At 36.3% G+C, this 25158-nt stretch overlaps 1 gene segment (V, D, J or C); it reads left to right on the top strand.

Annotated features, from left to right (window-relative positions):
• LOC139310314 (T-cell receptor beta-1 chain C region-like) overlaps positions 1-9770 on the top strand; it is a 157589-nt gene extending 147819 nt beyond the window's left edge. The window contains 4 exon segments of the C gene segment in view: positions 5627-5956; positions 6619-6645; positions 7732-7838; positions 9696-9770. Of these exon segments, the coding sequence occupies positions 5627-5956; positions 6619-6645; positions 7732-7838; positions 9696-9710 (479 nt within the window).
• Positions 9771-25158: the final 15388 nt, after the last annotated feature.

Raw genomic sequence — 25158 nt, 5'->3', positions numbered from 1 at the left:
GCTTAGGAGAGCGTAAAGTTGGTGTTGAATTCTTTCTTATTTGTGCTTTACTCTTCCCCTAAGAAATCATTTCCATTTATGAAGTCCTGGCCACTAGAGAAAACAATGGTTTGAGAAAAATTACTGATCGGTAAACAAAAAATCTGTTTAAAGAAAAAATTTGATTCCTGCTTTTCATGTTGCACCTAAGATTTTCCCCGCATTAACCCTTGTTTTGCAGTGATCAGTCAGTTGATAGATTCACTGCTGCCACATCTAGTTTAGCCTGAAAATTTGTGATGTGTTAAAAAAATTCTATAAATTGGGTATGGTCCATTCTATACTCTGTTTGGGTCCATTCCCTGTTTCTGTCTTGCTATGACCCATATCCACACACACCCATACACAGAAGTCACACTTGTTGACTAAAGTGATGGTCAAACGCATCCATGAATCAAACATCCCCCCCCCTCATAATTTCAGTTTTTACATAAGAGCAAATTTATGCTCATACAGATGACAGTTGTGACTTCTGCTTTGTTGGCTTTCAGCCTCAAAGCATGAAAGAGATTCTTAGGAAACAGATGGCCTTAGATGACAACGTCCTCCTTAACTAAATATCTGTGACAAATCAAGCGGAAACAAAAGTTTCTGCCTTCTAGCAGTAAACCTTAGTCCTAGCATTGGAAAAACTATGAACTAGAGGCAGAAGGAACCAACTTTGATGGAACAGCTTTCTAATTATAACTGACAGAATAGGATGAAGAAAAACCTATCAGCTTCCTTATGGATAATCCAAAGGGGAATTTATTTCATGACCTTGCCAGCTGTGCAATACTGAGCAGACCTACTTTGGAGAAGGGACCAAGCTGAATGCTTGGGGTAAGGAAATATATTTAATGGAAACTGGTAGAAACATGCTGAAAAAAAGCATGGCTCCATATTGCTATAGTAAGATAACCTGAGATAGCATAGGTTAAACTTGCTAATGTTGGCAGAGATCAAAAGGCAAGACTGGGGGAAAACAAAACAAAAGGAGAGAGGGAGAATGTGTCAACTTTAATAAACCAATGGTTCAACATGGACAGCCAAAGATGAATATGAACAGCATGTGGATTTTTTTCCAGAATCCTTCCTGCTCATCTCTATCAGCTTATTAGTCAAGGATAGTTCTAATCACTGCGATAAGATCTTTTGAAAAAAATGGCCCTGATGACCTCCATGCTCTCCTATTGCTCATTACATGAAATCATACTGTTTCTATGAAGATCACTAGGAATGGTGGAGTGCTTTGACCTGGACATGACATTCTTAAGTACAAAATTCCCCATTTAATTTCCCAGTTCAGCTCTCCCTCCCTACATGTCCACCAATATCTTTGAAAGAAAAGAAGGATATAAATACAACATGTACACAATTGCATCAAAACATGTAAGAACTGGATCAGAGTTCCATTTAGCCGAAAGATGCTTTCTCCCCAGGATGTAATTAGAAAAAAAGTTCCTGCTAGTGTATATGGGTGATGTTTTCTCAGAGCTGAAGCATCTTTTTTAGTAAAAGGCTTTCATGCTGTGCATAAATTTTGACCTGAAGTTTGGCCCAGGAACTCGAGTATCTGTATTAGGTAAGTTATATGCTGTGGGGTCTTACGTGGATTCAATGATTCTTTGCTATGGAAACTAGGCATAATATGTAGGATCTTAGGAAGCAACTACTATGTGAAAATTAAGGAGGGTGACAGCATGGTGGGTTATGCAGTGGACTTAAGAAATGTGACTTTGATTCATTGATAGATTACAGTATTTCACCTCAGCCTGCCTTACAGGGATGTGTTATGGAAATGTATGTATTCCTTTGAACTCCTTATATAAAGGATTCTCTTTGTAAAATACAGATCAATAGTTTGTATGCTGAGAATGTCACCATGAACTATAATAAGGTTTATGTGATGTGACTAGGTGACACAGAAGAGCCTAGAAATAGCTTCCATACCATCTTCCTTGACTATATGAAATATATAAGAATTAAATACCAAGAATCATGGACTCCTCCCTTCCTTCCTTCCTTCCTTCCTTCCTTCCTTCCTTCCTTCCTTCCTTCCTTCCTTCCTTCCTTTCTTTCTTTCTTTCTTTCTTTCTTTCTTTCTTTCATACTGTTTTTATGATTGTGTAGATCTATGGCTTATTATTTTTCTTTTAGTCATACAAATTGGACAATAGAAAATGTGAACAGCTGAAAGGATTATCTAATACAGGGTAATTGGTACTGTGGGGTACTATAATTATTATAATATTAAAGGCAATAAAAGCATACAATTGGCTAAGTGTTAGTTTATTCAATAATTGAATTTATAACTTGCATGCTCTTGGTTCAGATGCCTGCAACTGTTAACAATAAAAAACAAATGTTCATTGATAAACTCTAATACTCACATAAAATCTATCAATGCTATATAAAATCTATAAATAAAAACAGGGCCCCAAGAAAAAAAGGAAGCATAACTTCCAACATAAACATATGAAGATAATATCAGAAGGTTCATTTTAATGCTTCAGCTTTGGATGTTGCTTTTAGATTCAAGGCAATGTTCAGAAACAGGTTGGATAGTTAATAAACAGGAGACATTCCTTCAACATAGCTGTTCCTAAAGGTTTCATTTATAGGACAGACATGTTGTGTGTCTCTGACAAGCTCTATTTTGGACAAGGAACTCGGCTGACAGTGCTAGGTAAGATCTACGGGAATAAAGGAGATCTGAAGTAATTGTTTAGCACATGCATCAAGATAATATGGTGTAGATCTAAGCAAACTGGTTTCTTCCAGGTGCTTTGGAGCTTGGTTTCTATTAGTTTCAGCCAATGTGCTCAGTGAAGAGGTAAATCCATTTATCTTAAAATAACAACATTGTTGCAAATCAGGGTTTTGGTCAGAGAATAGAACTGTTCTAACACAGCCACAAAGCTTTTTGAGTGAGATGTGATACATGGAAAACACATCGTGTGTCTATGAGGAGTTGCACTTTGGTCAAGGAACCAGGCTTACTGTTCTAGGTAAGAATGACATTAAGGGCATAAGAAACTTGTATGGTGTACATTTCAAGGGCCAGTATGTAATTATAGTTATCCTACAGTAGCAATGATTCATAAGGAATGTGACTTTTTTACTCCATATTATAACCTTGGATCTGAGGCTTCTAGTTCTCCCCTGAATTATAGTATGCTGGTCTCTGATTATAATATAGAAAGACAGCAGAAAAAAATGTTTTTTTTAATGATGGATGTCTAGTTCTTTTGCATTTCTCAAACTTGTTCAGTCTCAGTTCAGAATAGTTTCAAACCTCCTGGTCATTCTTATTGGTATTCTCAGAAACTGTTTTCGGATAGACTGTAGTACAGTGCCAAGAACTGGATGTAATCGTTAAGGTAAGGTCTGACCAAAGCAGAATAAAGTTTAATTATTATTTCCTGTGACTTGGAATGAATTTTTTTGTTGAGGCAGCTTAAAATTGCATTTGCCTTTTCATTAACTCATACTCAGCCGGGCATCTTATGCTGTAAGGGAAAATTAGTAACCAGCCTGTAAATTGATTTCATGTGTCCAACAATGCTTTGTCTACCTGTAGATTCACTGCTACTACTCCCTGTCAAAAATATATTCCCTTTATAAGGAGAAACCTGTAACCTCTAGATTACAAACTCTAGACCCTTCATACTCAATATATATTAAGCCACAAAGGCATATAGGGCAAGGGAAGCAGTCCTTGATTATATGATCTACATTCTCAAGTCCTAAAAACTGATGTTATTTAGTAATGTGGGCTGGATAGTGTAGATATACCAAAGGTGCTTTTTCAAAAGGCAACTGGATTTTTTATTTTATTTTTTTTGTTCAAGATGTTTCACTTCTCATCTAAGAAACTTCTTCAGTTCTGACTTAATGGTAGGGAATGGAAGGATTTATATCCCTTGCAGTCATCTCTTTCTGAGAGTCATTGAGGCCACTTGGAGATTTATTTGTGCCATGGGGGATCACCTGAATAGTGCAAATGGGTGTGGAACCTTCTTGGAACTATTGAAAGGATTGTATTGTAAACAGGAGATAGGTAGTGTCATATCTCTCCCTCTCTGTTCAATCTTAAAATAGATGATTTCTTAAAGATAAACTTCCAAGGTAGTTTTCCATCATTCACTCAGAACTGAAGAAGCTTCTTGGATGAGAAGCAAAACGTCTTCAAGTAAAAACAAGAATGTACAGTTGTCTTTTGAGAAAACATCTTTGGGACAACCATGACTTGGATGAATGAGAATCTTTTTTTTAATGCTTTATTTATTTTATTTATTTAACATATAAAAATCCAATTTCCATCAGTGTGTTGTCTGGGTACAGTTGTTTTTAGGCAATCATAATCAAAATGTTTACAACAGTATTCATCACAATAACATTAATACTATAATAACGATAATATTTAACTTATCTACTTTAACAAATCTCCATTTTAACATTTATCCTTTTTATGTGCCCACATTTCTAACTTCTGTTTCTATTGTCTAACCATTGGTAAAATAGGTCCCATATTGAAAAATATTCAGTTTCTTCTTTATCCTTAATAGTAAGCGCTAGTCTATCCATTTCTGCACATTGTAATATTTTCTTAATTATACTCTCATCTGTTGGGATCTCATTGTTCTTTCATTGTTGTGCAAATACAATTCTGGCTGCAGTTAGTACATGTAAACTCAAATATATAGTCCTTTTATCATATTTTTCCAGCAGAATGCCTAATAAAAATATTTCTGGTTCCAAGTCTATATGTACTTATATGTATAAGTATGTATTTTCATTCAATATTTTTTAGCTTTTGGGCATGTCCACCACATATGGTAATATGAACCAGGTGTTTGATTGCACTGCCAACATTTAGCGGATCTATCTTCAGTCTTGTTGGTGCAAAATGCCATCTATAGAGCATTTTATACAAATTTTCTTTATATGCAGTTGACATCGTTAATTTAAAATTTCTATCCCACAGTTTCTGCCATTTAGTGGATGAATGAAAATCTTGATAGACAGATAGTGTGGATACTTTCAAAGATTGAACTGCCTTAACTATAAAAACTAAGCCCATTCCTGTTTCTGTGGGAAAACCCCATTTTGCATATAAACTCAGAGAAGGCCAGGTCTGGTGCAATAGTTAAGGCAGAAGGTTAGAAAGTTAGCAGTCAATGCTGGCTCAAATAAAATAAATAAACAAACAAACAAACATAGAAAACAAACAAACATGAAGTTCTGCCGTTCTCTGAGTATAGGTTTTAATACCAAGGCTTGAGCAATGTTTGTGTGGTTGAGGCTGCAGATGAAACAGAGACAGTGCTTGAATTCCTCCCCATCTCACTTTTCAGCTGATTCTCCACAGAACTCATGCCATCACTGCAAGATTGATTTGTAGGTGCATGTATGGTATTTCTTGATTCTCAACATTTAATGACTGGCATCTGAATGAGCTCATTCCACTGAAATGGCCTGTGCTTAAATAAGACGGAGCCAGCAATATTACTGCATGATGCAATTGGCAGGCTGACATATGCAGATCAACTATAGCTTGAGGAGGCTTGCCATCTTTTTCATTATATGTTGCTTTATCTTCCAGAAAAGGGACACATTCTCACACCCCCAAGTGTGACCATATTTTCTCCATCCAAAAGAGAATTGGAAAAAAAGCAGAAAGCTACAATTGTGTGTTTGGCCACTGATTTCTATCCAGATCACGTCATTCTTACATGGTACCTAAATAACAAGTCTATAACAGATGGAATAAAGACAGAGGAGCCCAAATATGAAAATAAGAAATATTCACTTATCAGCCGTTTAAGAATCACTGAGAACCAGTGGCAGAATTCAAAAAATAATTTCAAGTGCAAAGTCGATTTCTACAATTCTTCTGAAAGCACAAGTTACGAAGCTTCCATAATTGGAGAAGGTGGGTGAAAGGAAGATCAATTTCTTCTTTCTAGGGCTTTTCTGCACTTCAGTAGAATTGTTCATACGCTGCCCTTGTAAGCATTTTAAAATATATTTTGCTGAACAAAATTACAAATATTAGAAAACATTTTCATGTTCAATTCCTAAGCAAATGTGATAGTTTACACAAAATCTTTTTTGTACTGATTCATTCTTCTTAATCAACTATTACTTTCTCTCTCTCTCTCAGTTGTATTTGTCCATTTGCAAAATTTAATAATTTTCTGATCTGTGTCTAAGAATTTCTGATACAGCCATGATCCAGGCAAAATGTCAGAACCTAGCAAAATTCTTTTACTATTTTTCCATTTTTGTTATCTCTTAAAAATATTTACATGTAGCCTCTAATGCCAATCAGAACAGTGTCTTTAAGGAGTCAGTTTTTGCGCCTTGCTTTAGAAACATTGCCTTTAAATCTTAGAATGTATCTATTTAATATTAAATTGATAGAATTTATAGAACACACACACTTTAGAAATTATATATTTCTATTAATCTTGAGCACAAGTTTACTCCCTTTTTTATTTTTCCTTCTTTGTGTAGGATTTATTAGTTGTAGTAGAAATGATAACAATGATGATGAAATATAGCTAATGAGAATTTTCCTCCTTCTGTTTTTAGAATGTGATAGCCAGGCCCCCACAAATGGTAAGTCAAGTTCAGCCTGTTGATTCCAAATGTACATTATACTGAATCTGTAACATTCTCCAGGACCCCTAACTGTAAACAAGCTTTGAATTAAGTGTGGCAAAATTCAACATGTTACATTCCTGACAAATACATTTAATTTTTGCAAATGATTTGAATATACCTGTGAAATTTAACCCAAAAGGGAGGGGCATTTGTATGTAGATTTGATTTCAGTATCACTAAGGATTTCCCTCTCTTCAGGAAAAACAAAATCCTACCTTAAAACACAGCAACATGCTTACATGTTTCAAAAGCTATTTTGACTTAGTTGGAGTCTTGGGCAGATGGAATACAAATTACTACTATTTGGGATAATGATAGGAGAAGCATCAGCAATGGTTTATTTCTTTTAAACAGTTATAAAAAAAAACCCAAGCAAATTCTCTGACATTTTAAAATGGAAGCAAAGAGAGTGCCCATTAGACCAGATATGCAATCACTTTTCCTCCTCCTGGCTCCAGGTTTGGGTTTGCACAATAAAAATATAGGGTTGAAGTTTGGAAAGATGGGGACCAGAGCGAGATGACAGGCTGTCAATCCAGTAAAAGCAAAACAAAACAATTCAGCCCTTCTCAAAAAAAAAAAAAAAAAAAAAAAAAAACCTGGAAGAAGGAAAGATTTTGTTCTTCCCTGCAGCTTCTGCTCCCAGAATATCTTTCTCAAAGAGTTTCCCTCTCTCTCTTTAAAATAAAAAGGTAATATTCCATGACTAAGCATTTAAACATATTGCAGAGATGTGGTGCATGGTTTATAGTTTGCCTTGTGAAATCATGTATTCAGGAAATGTTGCTGGAGAAGAGAGGAAGATAAAAACAGTCCAACAGAAGGAGGATACACTGTGTAGCTTCACCAATTCTTTCTCTCCCTCTCCCTCTTCCTCTCTCTCTCCCTCCCTCCCTATCTTGGTAGAGCTAGACAGTGTATTCTCCTCCTGTGTGTGTGTATATATATGTGTGTGTATATATTTATACATACACACACACACACATATAAATTATACAATTCTTATATTGTTATTTTTCCCTATTTTTCCTTCACATTTAGAATTGTATCTCAGACAAGCCAATCTTGGAAAACTGGTGTATATCCTTCTCATTTTCAAGAGTGCCTTGTATGGGGCATTTATAATGCATTTGAAAATAAGAAAAAAGGTAATATGCAATGTATGTTCTTCATATCCAATTCCTGAGAAAAATGCATTGTATGTGTTATCCTGTCCTTAACAATATCCCCGTCCATTGTTTGCAGACTCCTACAATCTTTGTAGACTCCTACAATCAAGATTGCCAATCTTGATTCTGCCTCAGTTCCCAATCATTGTTAGTTCCTTGATTTTCCTCCCTGGTGATGGAGGACAACCTTACTTTGGATGGAGGTTAAGAGGGATCTTTGCCTTACTCATGTGTGCAGGGGTGGAGATGAAGGCAAATCATGGGGACACGGCAGAAAAATTAAGGCTGCTGTGTGAGCTTCTAACATGGTTGGAATGGGAGGAAAAGCCCTTAATTAGAGTAATCTAGATAAGACAGTGGATACACAACCCAATTCCCTCATGGCAATCTGGATAATAGCATCCATCTTGGATGACTAGGACAAAGAGGGAAAATTTATTTCACTGTAGTCATGGTCTGTTTAGGCAGGCTTTTGGACAGCTTCAGAACTTTGGCTGTTTTTCTGTCAAGTCCTGGTGACTGCTTGGACTAGTCCCTTTCATGGCAAAGATTTTCAGAAGTAGTTTGCCCTTGCCTCCTCACCATCTCCCAGTTTCTAGCCTGATGCCTTAACCACTACATAAACCTGGCTCTTCACGTCTATCCAATTTATTATTACTTAAAATGTTATGGCTTCCAGTCCATTTCATTAGCTGCATGGAGTATTATCAGGGTTCTACTCTAACATTTCTGAAGTGAACTGTTATTTAATAGTCATAATCAATTGGTTCCACAAGACTCTGATATGGTTCCCTATAGGCATAAGACATTCCTAACAGGCAGCTTTGTGTATCACTAATATATAAGGTTGCATAAGTAGCTCTGGAAAGTAAACCCAAAATATTTGCTATAATAATCTAAACCAGAGGTCTTCAAACTTAGCAGCTTTAAGACTTGTGGACTTCAACTCCCAGAATTCTCCATAACTGGCTGGAGAATTCTGGGAGTTGAAGTCCACAAGTCTTAAAGCTGCCAAGTTTGAAGACCTCTGATCTAAACCATGTTCAGAAAGGATATTGAAAAGTAAAGTTCTTCTAGCTTAAACAAATTTATGGAATCAATGTTCCAAGATCTGCTAGAAGCTGGAACTGAATTGGAGCAGAGGACTTATCATGCAAGAAAAAGGCAGATTGTCCAGTTTCTTCCAACATCTTCCCTTTCGCTTTGGGAATTCTGTAGTCTGCATCTGGGATCTTTAATCAAAGAGATGTCATGTATGAAATGTGTCCCTGGGCCTTTAATGGTTGTTCTAGTGTCTAGAGATAATACGGTTACAGAATAACAAGATTGTATTGGATCTTGGAGGTCTTCTAGTTCAACCCCCTGCTTAAATCCTATACTATTTCAGATATACGGTTATCCAATCTCTTTTTAAAAACCTCCAGTTTTGGAGCACCCACAACTTCTGGAGGCAAGTTGTTCCATTGATTAATTGTTCTAACTGTCAGGAAATTTCTCCTTAGTTCTAGGTTACTTCTCTCCTTGATTAGTTTCCATCCATTGTTTCTTGTCCTGCCCTCAGGTGCTTTGGAGAATAGCTTGACTCCCTCTTGACAGCCCTGAGATATTGGAATACAGCTATCATGTCTCCCCTAGTCCTTCTTTTCATTAAGCTAGACATACCCAATTCCTGCAACTTCCTATATTCTTCCTAGATTTTATCTTCCAATCCCCAATTCCTTTGTTGCTCTTCTCTGCACTCCTTCTACAGTCTTGTATTTTTATATTGTGGCAATAATAAAAATGATAAGATATTTAATCCAGGATTAATTAGTTGCCCTTGTTTCCTTTTTTCAGTCCTGTGGCAGTTGATACAACAGAAGCCTTTTACCCGGGAACATCATATCTGAGTTGAATGAATGCTGAAGAGAGAAGAAGAATGATTTTTGCCTTTAAAAGTCTGAAGTGGCATTCTGATTCTTTTTTTTTTTAATAAAAAATTTGGTTGTTCCCAACTTTATCTTATTGTTCTTGTTATTATCTCTATAGAAACATTCATAGCATTTTCATCTCTGTTGTTGTTTTTTTTTAATTTTAACCATGTTTACTTGCAAGGAAATATGCATAGAATTGCAGCTTTACACTGAACATGAACCTGTCACCACAGAACGTGGCCTCCATTGAATTCAATGAGAGTCATTTCCCTCAGGGAGGTGCCATAGAATTATAGAGATGTCACACAATCTGATGCATGCAAATTGTTACGATATTTTCAGGATCAGACTCAATAAATAAGTTGAGAATTAGAAATTCAAATAAAGCACTGTTTATTTACAGAAGGCATTCTATATTCACTGAATATTCACAGATAGAAGCACAGAAGGAATACATACAGCTCCTTATATATACAATGGGTGGGGCTAGATATGGGAGTGGTGAAGTATGAATACATTAAGTAGTGAAGAATAAGTTAACCCCCGATACCCTGGACATATACTATTTACATAATGAAGAATAAGGCATTTACTTGTGACAAATCCCCCTCTAAATGCCGATTCGATATGATACAACAATTACATTCAGATTCAGAACAATATAAAACTTGTAACTTAGAAGTCAAGTATTTATGCTGCTTAGAAGGCAAAGGCTTTGTTAATGTGTCAGCTATTTGCTCTGACGTTTCGCAATGAACTGCTTTAATAAATCCATCCTGAGATAACTGTCTCACATGTTTGAATTTTATATCTATATGTCTGGACCTTTGTCCAATAGCATCAGATCTAGATATTTCAATAGCAGCTTTATTATCCTCATGCATGATAAATGGTAAAGTGGGTTTCTTCCAAGTGTCTGACAGTAAGTCATTAAACCATATAAGATTATTTGAGGCCTTAGATAGACAAATATATTCTGCCTCAGTCGTTGAGGTGGCTACTAAGTCTTGTTTACCAGTATACCAGTAAACTGGACAATCGTTAAGGAAAAATATATAACCAGATGTGCTTTTTCTACATGTGGTATCGCCAGCCCAATCCGCATCGGCGTAACATGTGAGGATGGGCTCTTTGACATTATTGGGTTCCAATAACAAACAGAAGTCTAAACTATTCTTTAAATATCTTAATATTCTTTTGATGGCTTCCCAATGATATAGTAACGGTTTGCTGATGTGTCTAGACAGTAAGTTGAGAGGCAAAGCAATATCAGGTCTAGTCCAATTGGAAATATACAGAAGGGAACCTATGACAGATCTGTAAAGCGTATTATCTTTAAATTCAGGGGATGACTCATCTGTGTTCTTCAAAAAATCAGTTTGCATGGGAGTGTCACAGGGCTTAGCATTACTTAAATTACATTTATTCAGAAGTTCTATGATTTTGTCTCTTTGAGAAAGCTTGAATCCCCTTTTTGTTTTACTGATTTGAACTCCAAGATACTTATTTACCTTACCTAAAGATTTCAAAGAGAAATGTTCATTTAGTTTTGTTACAAATGTCTCTCTCCTCCCTTTATGTTTACCTATATACAAAATATCATCCACATAGATCAATACAAATTCTAGAGAATCACCCTCCTTTTTGACAAAGAAACAGTTGTCAGCAGTAGTAGCATTGAAATTCATAGTTTTGAGTACTTTTACTAAACATTCATACCATCGTTTACCAGATTGTTTCAACCCATATAAACTTTTGTTTAGCAACCAAGTTTCATTTTTGTTTGTGTATTGACTATGAGGTGCTCTTACATATATTTCTTTATCTAATTTTGCGTGTAGATATGCAGTCTGAATGTCGTATTGGAATACATCAAGGTTGAGTGCTGATGCTATAACCAGAGCTGTCTTAACACTCTCTGTTCTTACTGTGGGAGAGTATGTGTCTGTATAATCCTCGGGATATTTTTGTGCATAACCTTGTGCAACTAATCTAGCTTTGTATAAGGTGTTGCCTCCCTCTAAGTTTTTAATTTTATATACCCACCTAGTGCCAATAATAGTCTTGTCCTTTGGTGCAGGTGTAGGTGTGAATACATTTAGCTCTCGTAAACTATCCATCTCTTTAGTCATGGCTGATTCCCACTTTTTCTTTTCTTCAGGGGGAAGCTTTAACACTTCCTCATATGTGTTAGGTGTAGATGTTTCACCATCCATATACATTACATAATCTTTGTATTTGTTTGGCACTTGATTTCTGTTACTTCTGATCATTCTTTCTGGTTTACTATCATTGTCATGTAAATACCTCACTTCCTTTTTAGTTAATGAGTCTGTCTTTATTTTGTGTTGACTGTTTGTCCATGTTTTGACTTTATTTTTATGTGCGTTGTGATTGTATTCTTCTCTAGTCCTTTTTTCTTGAGGCTTAGTGTCTGGATTGGTGTTTGGGAATATTTCATTAAGATGTATTTTAGACCAGTTGGCCTGTTCATGGAACACAGCCGTTCTGGAAACTATAAATTTGTTATTATTATCGATAAATCTGTATCCTTTTGTGCCTGTTTTGTATCCCATGAACCTAAGTCTTCTGGATACGTTTTCACCTTTGCGTCTCAATTGTTTAGGTATGTGTACGTCTGCAGTGACTCCAAATATGTGCATGTGTGCAATTTTTGGTTTCCTATTATACATTACTTCATATGGTGTCTTGTTTACGATGCTGGACCAAGTTCTATTTTGTGTGTGATTGGAATATTGTAAAGCTTCTGACCAGAATTGTTTACCTAAGCCAGCATCTTCTAATGTGCATCTAATCATGGTTTGTAATGTTGAGTTCTTTCTCTCTACCACCCCATTCTGGAATGCAGAGAAAGGGCTAGATGTGTAATGTAACATCCCTTTGTTTTTTAGCCATTGGGAGAATTCCTTTGACATGAATTCACATCCCCTATCTGTCATGATTTGTTTTATTTTAATATTATGTTGTGTTTCTACACGTTTGTAAAACTCCTTAAATTTCTGAAAAGTTTCATCTTTGTGTTTTAATGTATAAACAAACCCATAACGACTATAGTCATCCACAATGGTTAGAAAATAACGTTTTTTATATGTGATTGATGGCGTTAATGGACCAACTAGATCCATATGTACCAAATCAAAAACTTTGTTGGTTGATCTTGTTGACTTTCTGGGTTTGGGACTAGTTTTGAGTTTTGTAGATTTACATACTGAGCATTCCAAATAGTTTTCACAATTTTTTATTCTAACACCTTCAGCATGTTCAGTCATCTTTTGTACTACAGGAAAACTGGCATGTCCTAATTTCCTATGTAAGACATGAGCACACTCATCATGAATTGGTTTACCTATTTTAGGTTTTTTTTCATTGGGTGTGTCTTTGTGATTATGAATTACCTCATGTTCCTCATTGTCACTATTACTATTGTCTCCATTATCTATGTCATTGTTATCTTCCATATTGGAATCAATGTTGTGTAACCATCTCTCCTTTGTCATTAAATAAGGTAGACCCCCTTTGATAATCACGGTACCTATACTTATTCTGTTTTTCTCTAATGTTGCTCTTCCTTTTGAAAACACAATATTAATGTCAGAATCTCTGCTTAGTTTTATTGCACTAAGTATGTTATGAGGTATTTCAGGTATTAACAATACCCCCTCTATTCTTCCTAGGCCAGGTAAGTTTATATTACCTCTACCAATGACTTGTACTTTTTTCTGATTAGCTACTTTGATTACAAATTTATCTTCTATAAATGAAGACAATATGCTTTTGTTATGTGTAGTGTGATTAGTTGCTCCAGAATCGATAAGCCAATCGTTATTCTCTGAATGTTGTGTGCCAGTTGTGTTATGTTTGTTTAATCCATTTAGCGAATCAGATTCTCTATCTTTTGAATTGTCCTTGCCCCCTCTATGTTCTCTATAGTTGGGTGGACTTCTATATCTATTTCTATAGTCATGTTTTTGCCTATCTCTAATGAATTTAGGACAATCTCTTCTACAGTGTTCCTTGGATCTATAGTTGTGATTTTCAATTGATTCTCGATATTTTTCTTGGGATGCTATTCTCTTATTTTGCCTGTGTTCTATGTAATTGTTATAGCGACTCCTTCTTGAATTATCTTCATCTATCAGCTTATTTGATAAATTTTCTATGGATAAATATCCTAAATTGATTGTGTCTAAATGTGATATATAGTTATCCCACGATGGGTCTAGTGAATTAATGATAACACTTTTCATTGTTTGATCTGAAATTATCTCCCCCCTTAAATGCAGTTCTGCTCTAATTTTGTTTAAAGATACCAAATGTTCACTTATGGTAACCCCTGGCTTTATCCTAGATGAGAAGAAATCTTTAGACATTCTTGTAGTAGTGGCTACACTTTCACTGTGAAACAATTTAAACATGCATTGAATAATTTCTGAGACAGTCAGATTTTGCTTAACACTGTGATACATGGCAGGAGATATACTGGAAATTAATAAGAAAAATGCTCTATGGTGTAGGCAATCTAATTTTAGAGTCCAAGGTCTTTTTGGGGGGTTAGTAATAAAGAACAGTAAGTTTTCTTTTAGAAAAGCAATCTGAAGATGCTGATACCATTCTTGTAAATTAGTGCCATCAATTCTAAGTTTTGGAAAATCGTTAGGTAAGTCCCCAATATTGTTATCCCCACTACTTACAACTGGGGGTAGTCCATGGTCTCGTAAGTGTTGAAAGTCACAGAATGGTGTGGGTATTCTGTGAATTAGCCTGAGTGGTCCTTCCTCTTCATAATGTCCTTCGTAGTTCTCTGTATTCATCTGCGCATGCGCGTTGTTCATTTCTCTGTTGAAGCCGCCAGGAGAAGCCTCCGTCGCCGCAGTTCCTTTGCAATGTTCCTCCTCCGACGATTCGGTCTCCGTCTCTACCTTGATCGCTCTGCCGATAGCTGATGCTCGCCTTCTTTCGCCAAAGTTGCTCCGCTCGAAGCTCTCCACCCCTGGAACCGTCTGCGGCGTGGGAGAAAACCTGCAGGGTCCTCTGGGCTCAGGTGTTGTCATCCTTTCTGTACGAATTGAGTTGGATATGTTCTGGGTCGTCTGTTTGCTTGCTTGTCTTCTTTTTGTTTTTGGATCATCGGCTTCCGTCGATTTTTTTGCCATTTTTAAATTTGGACCAAATGTTTTAAATAGTTGTCTCATGGTTGTTTCGACTTTCAGTTTAATAGATGTTTCTTCTGCGTCCGTATCTGATTCTTCTGAAAAATAAAGATTTTCTTTACTATTTTTTGTATTGTGTGGTTTTTTTCGCGCCAGAGATTTTGAATGGTGTATCATGATTGGCTCTGCTTTGCTTGTCTCAGTGGTCGGTTGAAGACAAGATGGCTGCCATTCAAAATTTTGAGCGGGACCTCTGTTCTTTCTTCTTGTCATTTTTTCTTTTATAGATGGCTCGCTCACCGTTTTTGGTTCTTTGAATTCAGTTGTCTCGATGTCATTCTCTCTCGCTGCTCCGCTTTCTTTCAAGATGTTTCGGAGGTCCGCGATGAGATCGTAGTCATCCTTTTGTTTTTTTAGCATCCTCAGTATCTCTGATCTGAGATTGTTGCTTTCTATTTCTTTATCGTTCTTGAAGTTTTCTTTCTTAGACATGTTTATTTTTATTGAGTCAATTTAACCATCCTCTGCTACCAGATTGTTACGATATTTTCAGGATCAGACTCAATAAATAAGTTGAGAATTAGAAATTCAAATAAAGCACTGTTTATTTACAGAAGGCATTCTATATTCACTGAATATTCACAGATAGAAGCACAGAAGGAATACATACAGCTCCTTATATATACAATGGGTGGAGCTAGATATGGGAGTGGTGAAGTATGAATACATTAAGTAGTGAAGAATAAGTTAACCCCTGATACCCTGGACATATACTATTTACATAATGAAGAATAAGGCATTTACTTGTGACACAAATTCTACTGAAAGTGATGGGGTGAAATTGAAGTGCAAAAGATAGAAGCATCTTGACCTTTTAAAATTCTCATAACTGAAATCAATAGTCTTTAAAATGCTTAATGTTGACTTTTGCCCATGTCACTAATCTTGATTTCTTGATCTGTTCTTAGTAAAATCATTCCTAACAGAAACTTGTGACTGAGTTTCATGTGTTTCATTCATAAATCCAGAGGGATCAAATTTAAAATGACCAAATCTTGCAAACTAATTCTTCTAAGAAAAATATCATTTTACAAGAGGAGGGGGATGTTGAAGGGTTTTCCTGTTTTAACTGATCAAAGATGCCCTAGTTTTTAGTGAAATACTTATCTAATACTTTTCAATAAATTTTGGCATTAAAGTGTTATAAAACCAAAGGCAATTAGATGGGAATGAACACAAAGTCTGTCTCTGTTATATAACTATATAGAGATAAAATCTAGTAACTCAGATCCTTTTCATGCAGTTCAGGTAATCAGGTATATGAACTTCATTGTTGCTATTGTTGTAGCCCGAGGTGTCTGCAGGAAGGCACTTGTGGTATAAGTAGCAGCATACCTCTATAAGCATTGCCTCTTTTGTACATGTGTTGTGATGTTGCACATAGATATAAAAGAGGTGCAGCTTTCATTGCAACAGGGCAACATCATTTCAATATTTTTGACAAAAGTAAACATGTCTGATATCTGCTGCAGTTGTCTCTTTCTTTGTCTTTGTCTTTCTTTCCTTCACTTTCTTTTTTTCCTTCTCTCTCAAAACTATCTCATTTAACTAGTACCAATGTTGAGTTATATCCTGCCCCAAACAACCAAAACAAGTATGAAGCTGGAGTGCCTTTCTCTAGGAAATTTCAAGAACTAGGCATATTTGGTTCATAATGCTATGAGTGAGGAGGCCCCAAGAAGGACTTCTTCACATTTTACTGCACATGAAACAGCATTCAAGAGGAGACATCCCTTTGATCTTAATTGGTTCATACTGTAGTGTGATATATGGTGCAGTGAGATATTGCTATCACTTAGAGCAAGATATTAATTCTGGGAATAAAACAATCTGATCTGTCTCTGTCTGCCTGTCTCTGTCCGTCTGTCTGTCTGTCTCTCTCTCTCTCTCTCTCTCTCACACACACACACACACACACATACAGTTAGGATCCTCCTCTTTTCCAAAAACATGGCATAGCTCTGAGGAGGGCGACTGATCTACATCTCAAGGGATCAAGGGAGCAGCAGGAGGAACCTTATATTTGATATTTCTCATGAAACGTATACATACATATACAAGCACATATATACCCCATACTCTTTCTGAGAAAGGAACTGTGCAGCTGTACAAATGGAGTAAGAAATAGTAATTAAAAGGAAATTAAAAGAAAACAGCAATAACACCATTCCCTATACTTCTTCCTTTTTAAAATTCATGCAAATGGCATGATCTCTGTGCAATTCAGTCCTAATTCATCTGCCCTTAAAACTAAGGCACCTCAATATTCTTCTTTCATCTGGATCACTCATTTTTATATCCAATCCACATTCTTTCAGCATCTGTTTTTTCTTGACTATACTATTTCTTTGTTTTTTAAAAAATCACATACAATTCATCCTCCCTCCCTCCTATTCCCATTGCATTCAAGTTAGCTCTCTCTCTCTCTCTTGATATATCCAGCGTTTACTTCCTTATAATATATGGGTAAAAGCATGTGTTTCACATAATGCATCCTGACATCACATGGCTAATATTAGGTGGCAAAATAGTGAAACTTCAGCATTGCAGTCTTGGGCCATTGGAGTGGTGGTTAAGGGTGCCCAAGAACCCGGCTTCTCAAACCAGAAAAAAATTAACTACATACACACACTTCCTAGTAATGTCAAGGTTTTATGATAGCCCTCTGCAACCCTCCTAGAATTTGTCTGGTTGATTTGTGTCTTCTGACCTCTCACAATGCCCATTGCTATAAATATGAAATATTTGTCTGTGAAATAGCAATATATAATTTTATCAACAAAGAGACAAGGAAGACAATTTTTGAACAACATGGTTTGCTTCTAACATAATTTCCCAGGTTCTTTCTTGCATTTCCTCCTCCTCCTCCTCCTCCATTAGTGATATCACCATATTTATTTATGTTACATTAGTTTACCGTAATATAATTATATAAAATGAGAAATCCAAATGATGTCTGGGAGGCCTCATCAGTTAGGGTTTTGTTTTTTTTTGTAAAAGACAGACATTTTAGGTGTAGTTGTTCTGAAAAGCGTAGGTGGACAAGAAGTTGTAGGCTAGACAGTGATGCTAAAATGGACGCCCTTGCAATCAGTTCAACTGACATGAAAAAAACCCCTAACTCAGTAAATCATCTTTTATTTTTTGGCAGGAGAGAAATGATAATTTGTTTTCCCTGGGTAAATTATTCTTGTATTACAATATGAAACACTTTCACACTGGTAATCAATCTGTCATTCTTGCTGTATGAAAAGGAGAAAGAAGGGCTTGTAGTGCACAACAGGATGTGGCTTGATATTTCCATGTAGAACAGTTTGTTTTGAGCAGTGGTTATCATGGTTCATGTTCCATTACAGTATGAAGGTTCAGTGATCTGTCATCCTTCCTGCTTTGCTCTTAAATAGCCATATATATCTACGTATCTCACCTCTGCAAGTGGTTTTGTTGCCTGTATCTATCCCACCATCTTTTACTTCACCTCAAACCTTTTGATTGATGTTGCAGGTGCCCCAGCTGAAGACAAGGCAGAATGTTTCAAATAGAAAGTTTGTGGGGATTAGATGTTACTGCTGGTGTGTTTGGGTAAATGGAGAGGACCAGTGTTTTTTTGGGTTGAGCTATCTCCTATGCTGTTTTTTTTAAAAGAAAGAAAACGTGGCCTCAAATGATCTAGTTTCAGTGACATCTTACTCTGTCCTTCAGAAGACTTCCCTGTTGTTTGGGGCTTGTTAATATGGTACTGTAGTGTCCTCATCATGTAATTTCTACATTTGCCTTTAAGTGGTAAATGATAGTATGGTTGATGTTGCTAATATTTTGCACCAAGAAAATAAATGAATTAAAAGCAGAGAAGATAGGCTACATAGCAGGGAAATACCCAGGTTTTTTGTTTTAAATCAGGATGTGGTTGTCCCATTTCAACTTTCCTATAAGTCAGCAAAAAGTTTTTGTAAGTCTTGTCATATTTCAGTGTTGACCATCCTGGACCTGGGACCATATCTGAAAAATGAAGTAATAGAGGGATTGGATTCATTCCAGCAACAAAGAACTCATCTGAAATATAATACATGGATTACTTTGCTGATATTTCAAACCTTTTTGTTGCTGGAATGTGAATTTATTCTATATGTAAATAACAAGCTTCATCATCATCCTGCAAATGTTGGGCATGATCTAGCCAATGAGAAGCTTATCTTAAGTGTGATGGAATATGCACCTGCAGCAGCAGAGGGGGAGGATTTTGCCAATTCAGAACTTTCTCAGTAGGAGACCCAGATCAAGAAACTGTACAGTCCCAAGCTGAAAGAGGAACAGGCAAAGAGGTTAAGGGTAGCCATACCCTACAATCTCTCAGGATATACCTAGTAGGTTAGAAGGTTATAGCTATAGCTTGGCAAGTTTCTGTCTATTAGGTATAAGCAAATAAAGGATTGGACTCAAATATTGTAGATCTCACTATCTCACCTTTGCGTTTGAGTCTGACACTAAATTACACTGATGTCACTGAGACAACATGAAGTAGAGTGCTTATTATTCTGCTGTAACAGCTTAATATCACATTATTATCCCCATTTTTTTTTTTTTTTTGTTTCCTCGGATGGTCTTTTACCACCACTTGTCAGTTATAAGAACAGGGTTTTTTTGTTTGTATAATTGAAGATACATCTTTATGAATGACACCCAAGCTTCCTCTGATTCCATTCTACTTGTCAGGTGATTCTTTTGTTAAACTTTGAGCACTGCTACATTTAATGTATTGGTTGAATGTAAATGCATTCATTCCTATTTTAGTTTGTTGCATAAAAATGATGACAGCAACAAATTGCTTATCAAGAGCATCTAGATACAGAAGTAAGAACCCTCAATATTTTATGACATTGAATGTTGTGATTGAAAATAGTTGTACTAGAATTGTTTGGAACCTTATGGAAAATTTGCTAAGTGGTTTTAGCCCAAAATAATAGAAACTGCTATGTTAGGAAAAGCCTAGCAAAGAACAGCTAAGAATGCATGCTGATAATTAAAAACATGGAGGTGTACATAAATTTAAAAAGTATTTATTAAAATGATACTTAAGGCAGGTTCAACATGACTCCTATAGTAACTGATATTTAAAAAAACAAAAGCGACAAATAATGAGAAAACTGGCTTGGATATGCTGAAAGAGAGAATACTGGAATAAAACTCATTACCTAAATTTTTAAAAAGGATTATATTACAAATGAAGCATTGTAGAACTGTGTTATTCAAGATTAAAGTTGATGTTTATATGATTAGTTTATGGACCACAAACATTTCAAGATATAAATATCAAATAGATTGCTTAGATTTAATCCATCAGTGTTACAGATTGACAGATTGGGGTTGTCTTCTCAGATGTGAGTTTGAATAAGAATTTTGTAGAGTTCTGTAGGCCTTTCTTGCAGAAAAATAAATCTCATTAATAAGCAAAGTAACATTTCGGAAGCCCAAAATGGATGATTTAAAGTTAAATACAACTTTTAAATTTAAAATGAATGATTTAAAGAGGTGGCTTTTTTGCCAGCATTCACCATACATTATTGTGCTTTTGGATCTGTCATCTGATTAGTTTAACCAGAGCTGGGCATGATACTTAGCACAGAGATGACGTTCCTTTGTTAAAATATTATGTCTTTGAAAGCAGGCCTTTTGCATGCAACACCAACTCTTTTTAAACTATTAAGATCTTAAATATTTCTAAGTGATAATAAACATCATCTTACAATGTGCTTAATTCAGAGACTGGAAATGAATCCAATGATTTCTCCAACTGCTTCATGTTGGTACAAAATTCAAACCCGAATCCATTGAAAACCAATCTTGGGTGGGTTCCATTTATGCTAAATTACATGTAGCTGAATGCATTGCAAGAATTAAGCAATGAGATTCACAAATCATGAACATGCTTAACATGTTTTTTTGAGTCCAACTCATCATGAATGATTTTTGATGGATTCCTGAAAGTTCCGAGTAGAGTTTCTGGTGGGGAGAACTGATGTTCCTGCTAGGTATTTGTTATCTTGTGGAACTGAGTAATAAGACACTACTTGCTAACAACTCTTCCTAGTGAGCTCCTGGTTTACTCTGGAAGAATGGTTGAAACAGGTTATTGAAAGAAGATTCACAATATATACAATTAAGAACTAATTTGTGGGAGTGAGCTAAAGGTAGTACTTCTCCCCCAAAACTGGGTCTTCATGCTGGACAGTCTATCATTGATTCTCCCTTTCTGAGGTGCAAAACAATATCTTCGAGACCTGCATGGTCTCTATATGTGGAGCACATCCTACTCCTATTTTATGGAACAAAGTTGGCCGTGGGCAACAAGCTTGATGTACTGTAATATTTGGTGCTTTGACTTTTATCCCTCATGTATTAGTTTATGAAAACTGTTTGGATTTCAGGGATGATACCCTCTCACAAGAAGAAGCAATTTCAGCTATCTCCAAGGGATCAGGTTGGGACATTTCTCATAAATAAATGCTCTGTGGCCTAAGGTTCTACTTTTTCTTCTTATTGTCCCTGTTGCTTGCCATAGTACTTCCTAAAAAGGGACATAGAGACCTGCTTTTTTAAAAAAAGACAATCAGTTTCCATTCTCTCTTGTCCCTTCATCTGAAATCAGAGAAGCCTAGCTGCAGAGTTTTTATGACCCAGGAAAGTATGAACACCAGGCCTCCCTATATCAGGTTCCACCATTACTCAACCCTGATTTTTGCTACAATCTTTTCATACTATTTATTTATTCAACAGTTTATTCTAATTTATGGGAGCAGAGGAGAAGGATTAGCCACCTAGAATCACCCCAAACAGTGAAATGGGCAGTACATGAACTTAATAGATTAGATAGATGATAGACAGACAGACAGACAGACAGACAGACAGACAGACAGACAGAAAGACAAAGTTTGGCAATCAAATAATCACACCATTTTGGGAAGGAAATAAATATTTAGAGGGACTTCAGATTTCTTTGCCAGAATAGCAACAGCAATAGTACTTAGACTTATATACCACCCCATAATACTTTATAGCACTCCAATGACAATATCAGCATACCCCCAACAATCTGGATCCCCATTTTACCGACTTCGAAAGGATAGAAGATGAGTCAACCTCATACAGGATCGAACTCCAAGCTCTTGGCAGAGTTTGTCTGCAATACTGCATTCTAACCATTGCGCCACCACGGCAGGGGAACTGAAGCTGATCAATGGAGATTCACAAGGTGCAAATCTGAAATATCAGGGGAGCAGCTACAAAAGACCCTAAAATAGATACAGGCAGAATAAGGTATTTCCTTAATCAATTATACCTACTAAAGCTTTGTTTGGCTATGTCAGATGTAAATGCCTTATTCTCTAATGTGTAAATAGTATATGAATGGGGTATCAGGGGTTAACTTATTCTTCACTTCTTAATGTATTCATAATTCACCACTCCCACTTATAGCTCCACCCATTGTATATATAAGGAGCCACCTACACCATTTTCTTTGCTTCTATCTGTGAATATTCAGTGAATATAGAATGCCTATTGTAAATAAAAGGAAGTATATTTAAACCTTTAACTCTCACTAATATTATTGAGTCTGATCCTGAAAATATTGCAACAAGCTGGTAGCAGAGGATGGTTAATTGACTCAATAAAAACTTAAAAATGTCTAAGAAAGATAGGCCCAACACCAGGGCCTACAGCAAAGAAATGGAAACAGAACAAGAAATAATCAACGAATCCACAAACGCAATTTCGAGAGAATCCGAAGAATACACCACTGAAGACGAAGAAATAATAGACGAAAATGATGACCAGGAGGAAATCGAAATAGAGAATAACAAACTCAGGTCAGAGATATTAAAACTATTAAAAAGCCAGAAGAATGATGAAAGCCTCATCGTGAACCTCCAAGAAATGCTAAAGAACAGCGGAGCAGCGAGAGAGAAAAACATCACTAATGAGAAGTCTAAAGACCCAAAAATAGTGAGTGATATGACTGCAGAGAAAGTCATTACGAAGAAGAAAAACAGTGATCCCGCGCGAAATTTTGAATGGCAGCCATCTTGGTTTCAACAGGCCTCCAAGGTGAGCGAAGCAGAGCCAATCAAAATGCTCAATTCAAAATTTCTGGCGCGAAAAACGTTATCAGACAACGAAAATGAAAAAGAAGATTCGAACTCCTCAGAAGAATCAGAATCAGAAAGTGAAGATGACTCAACAAAATCCCAAATAAAATCAGCAATGAAAACACTTTTTGATGCATTTGGGCCAAAACTAAAAATTACCAAAGAGCCACCGAAGAAGCGAGCGAGCAAGCCGATACCTCAAGACCTGCCCGCTCCCATCCTGACTTCGAAAGCGACGACGCCCGAACCCAGAGAGCCTTGTCGATTCCGCCCTACACCACAGACCGAAGCAAGTGCCAACGCCCCCAAAAGAAAAAGAAGAGCAGCCGCCGTCGTCAGAACTCCCAAGGTCGAACCAGAGACCGACTCGTCTGAAGCAGAGCAGAGCGAGCGAGCCGCAATGGAGAGAACCTTCCACGACGACTTCAAAGAAGAAATGGACAACGCGCATGCGCGAAACTACGCAGACGGTCCGGGAAGACATGAACTGGCGAGAGAACCACGCAGACTCGTTGCGAGCATCCCCATGCTGTTTTGCAATTTTCTACACTTGCGAGACCACGGACTACCTCAGGTCGTAAGTAATGGACAAAATAATGTCGGAAATTTACCCAGTGACTTCCCAAAACTAAGGGTTGATGGCATTAACTTGCAAGAATGGTATCAACAGCTACAGGTTGTCTTTATGAAGGAAAATTTACTATTTTTTATCACTAGTCCCCCAAAAAGACCTTGGACTTTAAAAATAGATTGTTTACACCATAGAGCATTTTTCTTAATAATATCTAGTGTGTCTCCTGCAATGTATCATAGCATCAAACCTAATCTGACTGTTTCAGAAATTATTCAATGCATGTTTAATTTGTTTCACAGCGATAGTGTGGCTACCACCACAAGAATGTCTAAGGATTTCTTTTCATCTAGAGTGAAACCAGGGGTTTCCATAAGTGAGCATTTAATATATTTAAACAAAATAAGAGCTGAGCTGCATTTGAGGGGGGAGGTGATTTCAGACCAAACAATGAAAAGTGTTATTATCAACTCACTTGATTCATCATGGGACAGTTTTATGTCACATTTAGACACTATCAATCTAGGATATTTATCCATAGAAAGTCTATCCAATAAATTGATAGCAGAAGACAATTCAAGAAGAAATCGTTCTAGCAATCACACAGAACACAAACCTTATAGGAAAGTAGCTTTCCAAGAAAAATATAATGAAACATTTAAATGTCACAACTGTGGATCCAGGGAACACAATAGAAGAGATTGTCCCAAAATTTCAAAGGAAAGACATAGGTCAGAATATAGGAACAAATACAATTATAGACAGTCTTCCATAGATAGACATAGATATAGAAGCCCACCAAATTACAAAGAGAATAGAGGGGGCAGAGATAATTCAAAGGATAGAAAATCTGGTTCACTGAATGGATTAAATAAACAAGACAACACTAAAGTACAGCAAAATGAGAACAATAATTGGCTTATTGATTCTGGAGCAACTAATCACACCACTAATAACAAAAATATATTGTCTTCATTTACAGAAGATAAATTTGTAATAAAGGTAGCTAACCAAGAAAAGGTTCAAGTATTAGGCAGAGGAAATGTAACCTTGCCTGGCCTAGGAAAAATAGAGGGGGTATTGTTAATACCTGAAATACCTCATAACATACTAAGTGCCATAAAACTAAGTAGAGATTCTGACATTAATATAGTTTTCTCAAAGGGAAAAGCGACTTTGGAGAAGAATAAAATAAATATAGGCACTGTGATGATTAAAGGAGGCCTACCTTATCTGATAACAAAGGAAAAATGGTTGCATAACATTGATTCAAATATGGAAGATTGTATTGAAGCAGATGATGAAAATATTAGCAACAGTGACAATGATGAATGTAAAATATCTCATGATCACGCAGATGCACACAATGAAAAAAAACCAAAAATAGGTAAACCAATTCATGATGAGTGTGCTCACATCTTACATAGGAAGTTAGGACAT

This window comes from Pituophis catenifer, unplaced genomic scaffold (assembly GCF_029215685.1).
Source record: "Pituophis catenifer annectens isolate HBS135680 unplaced genomic scaffold, rPitCat1.0.hap2 SCAF_2, whole genome shotgun sequence".
NCBI classification, from domain to species: Eukaryota; Metazoa; Chordata; class Lepidosauria; order Squamata; family Colubridae; genus Pituophis; species Pituophis catenifer.
This window is presented reverse-complemented; position numbering and strand designations above follow the sequence as displayed.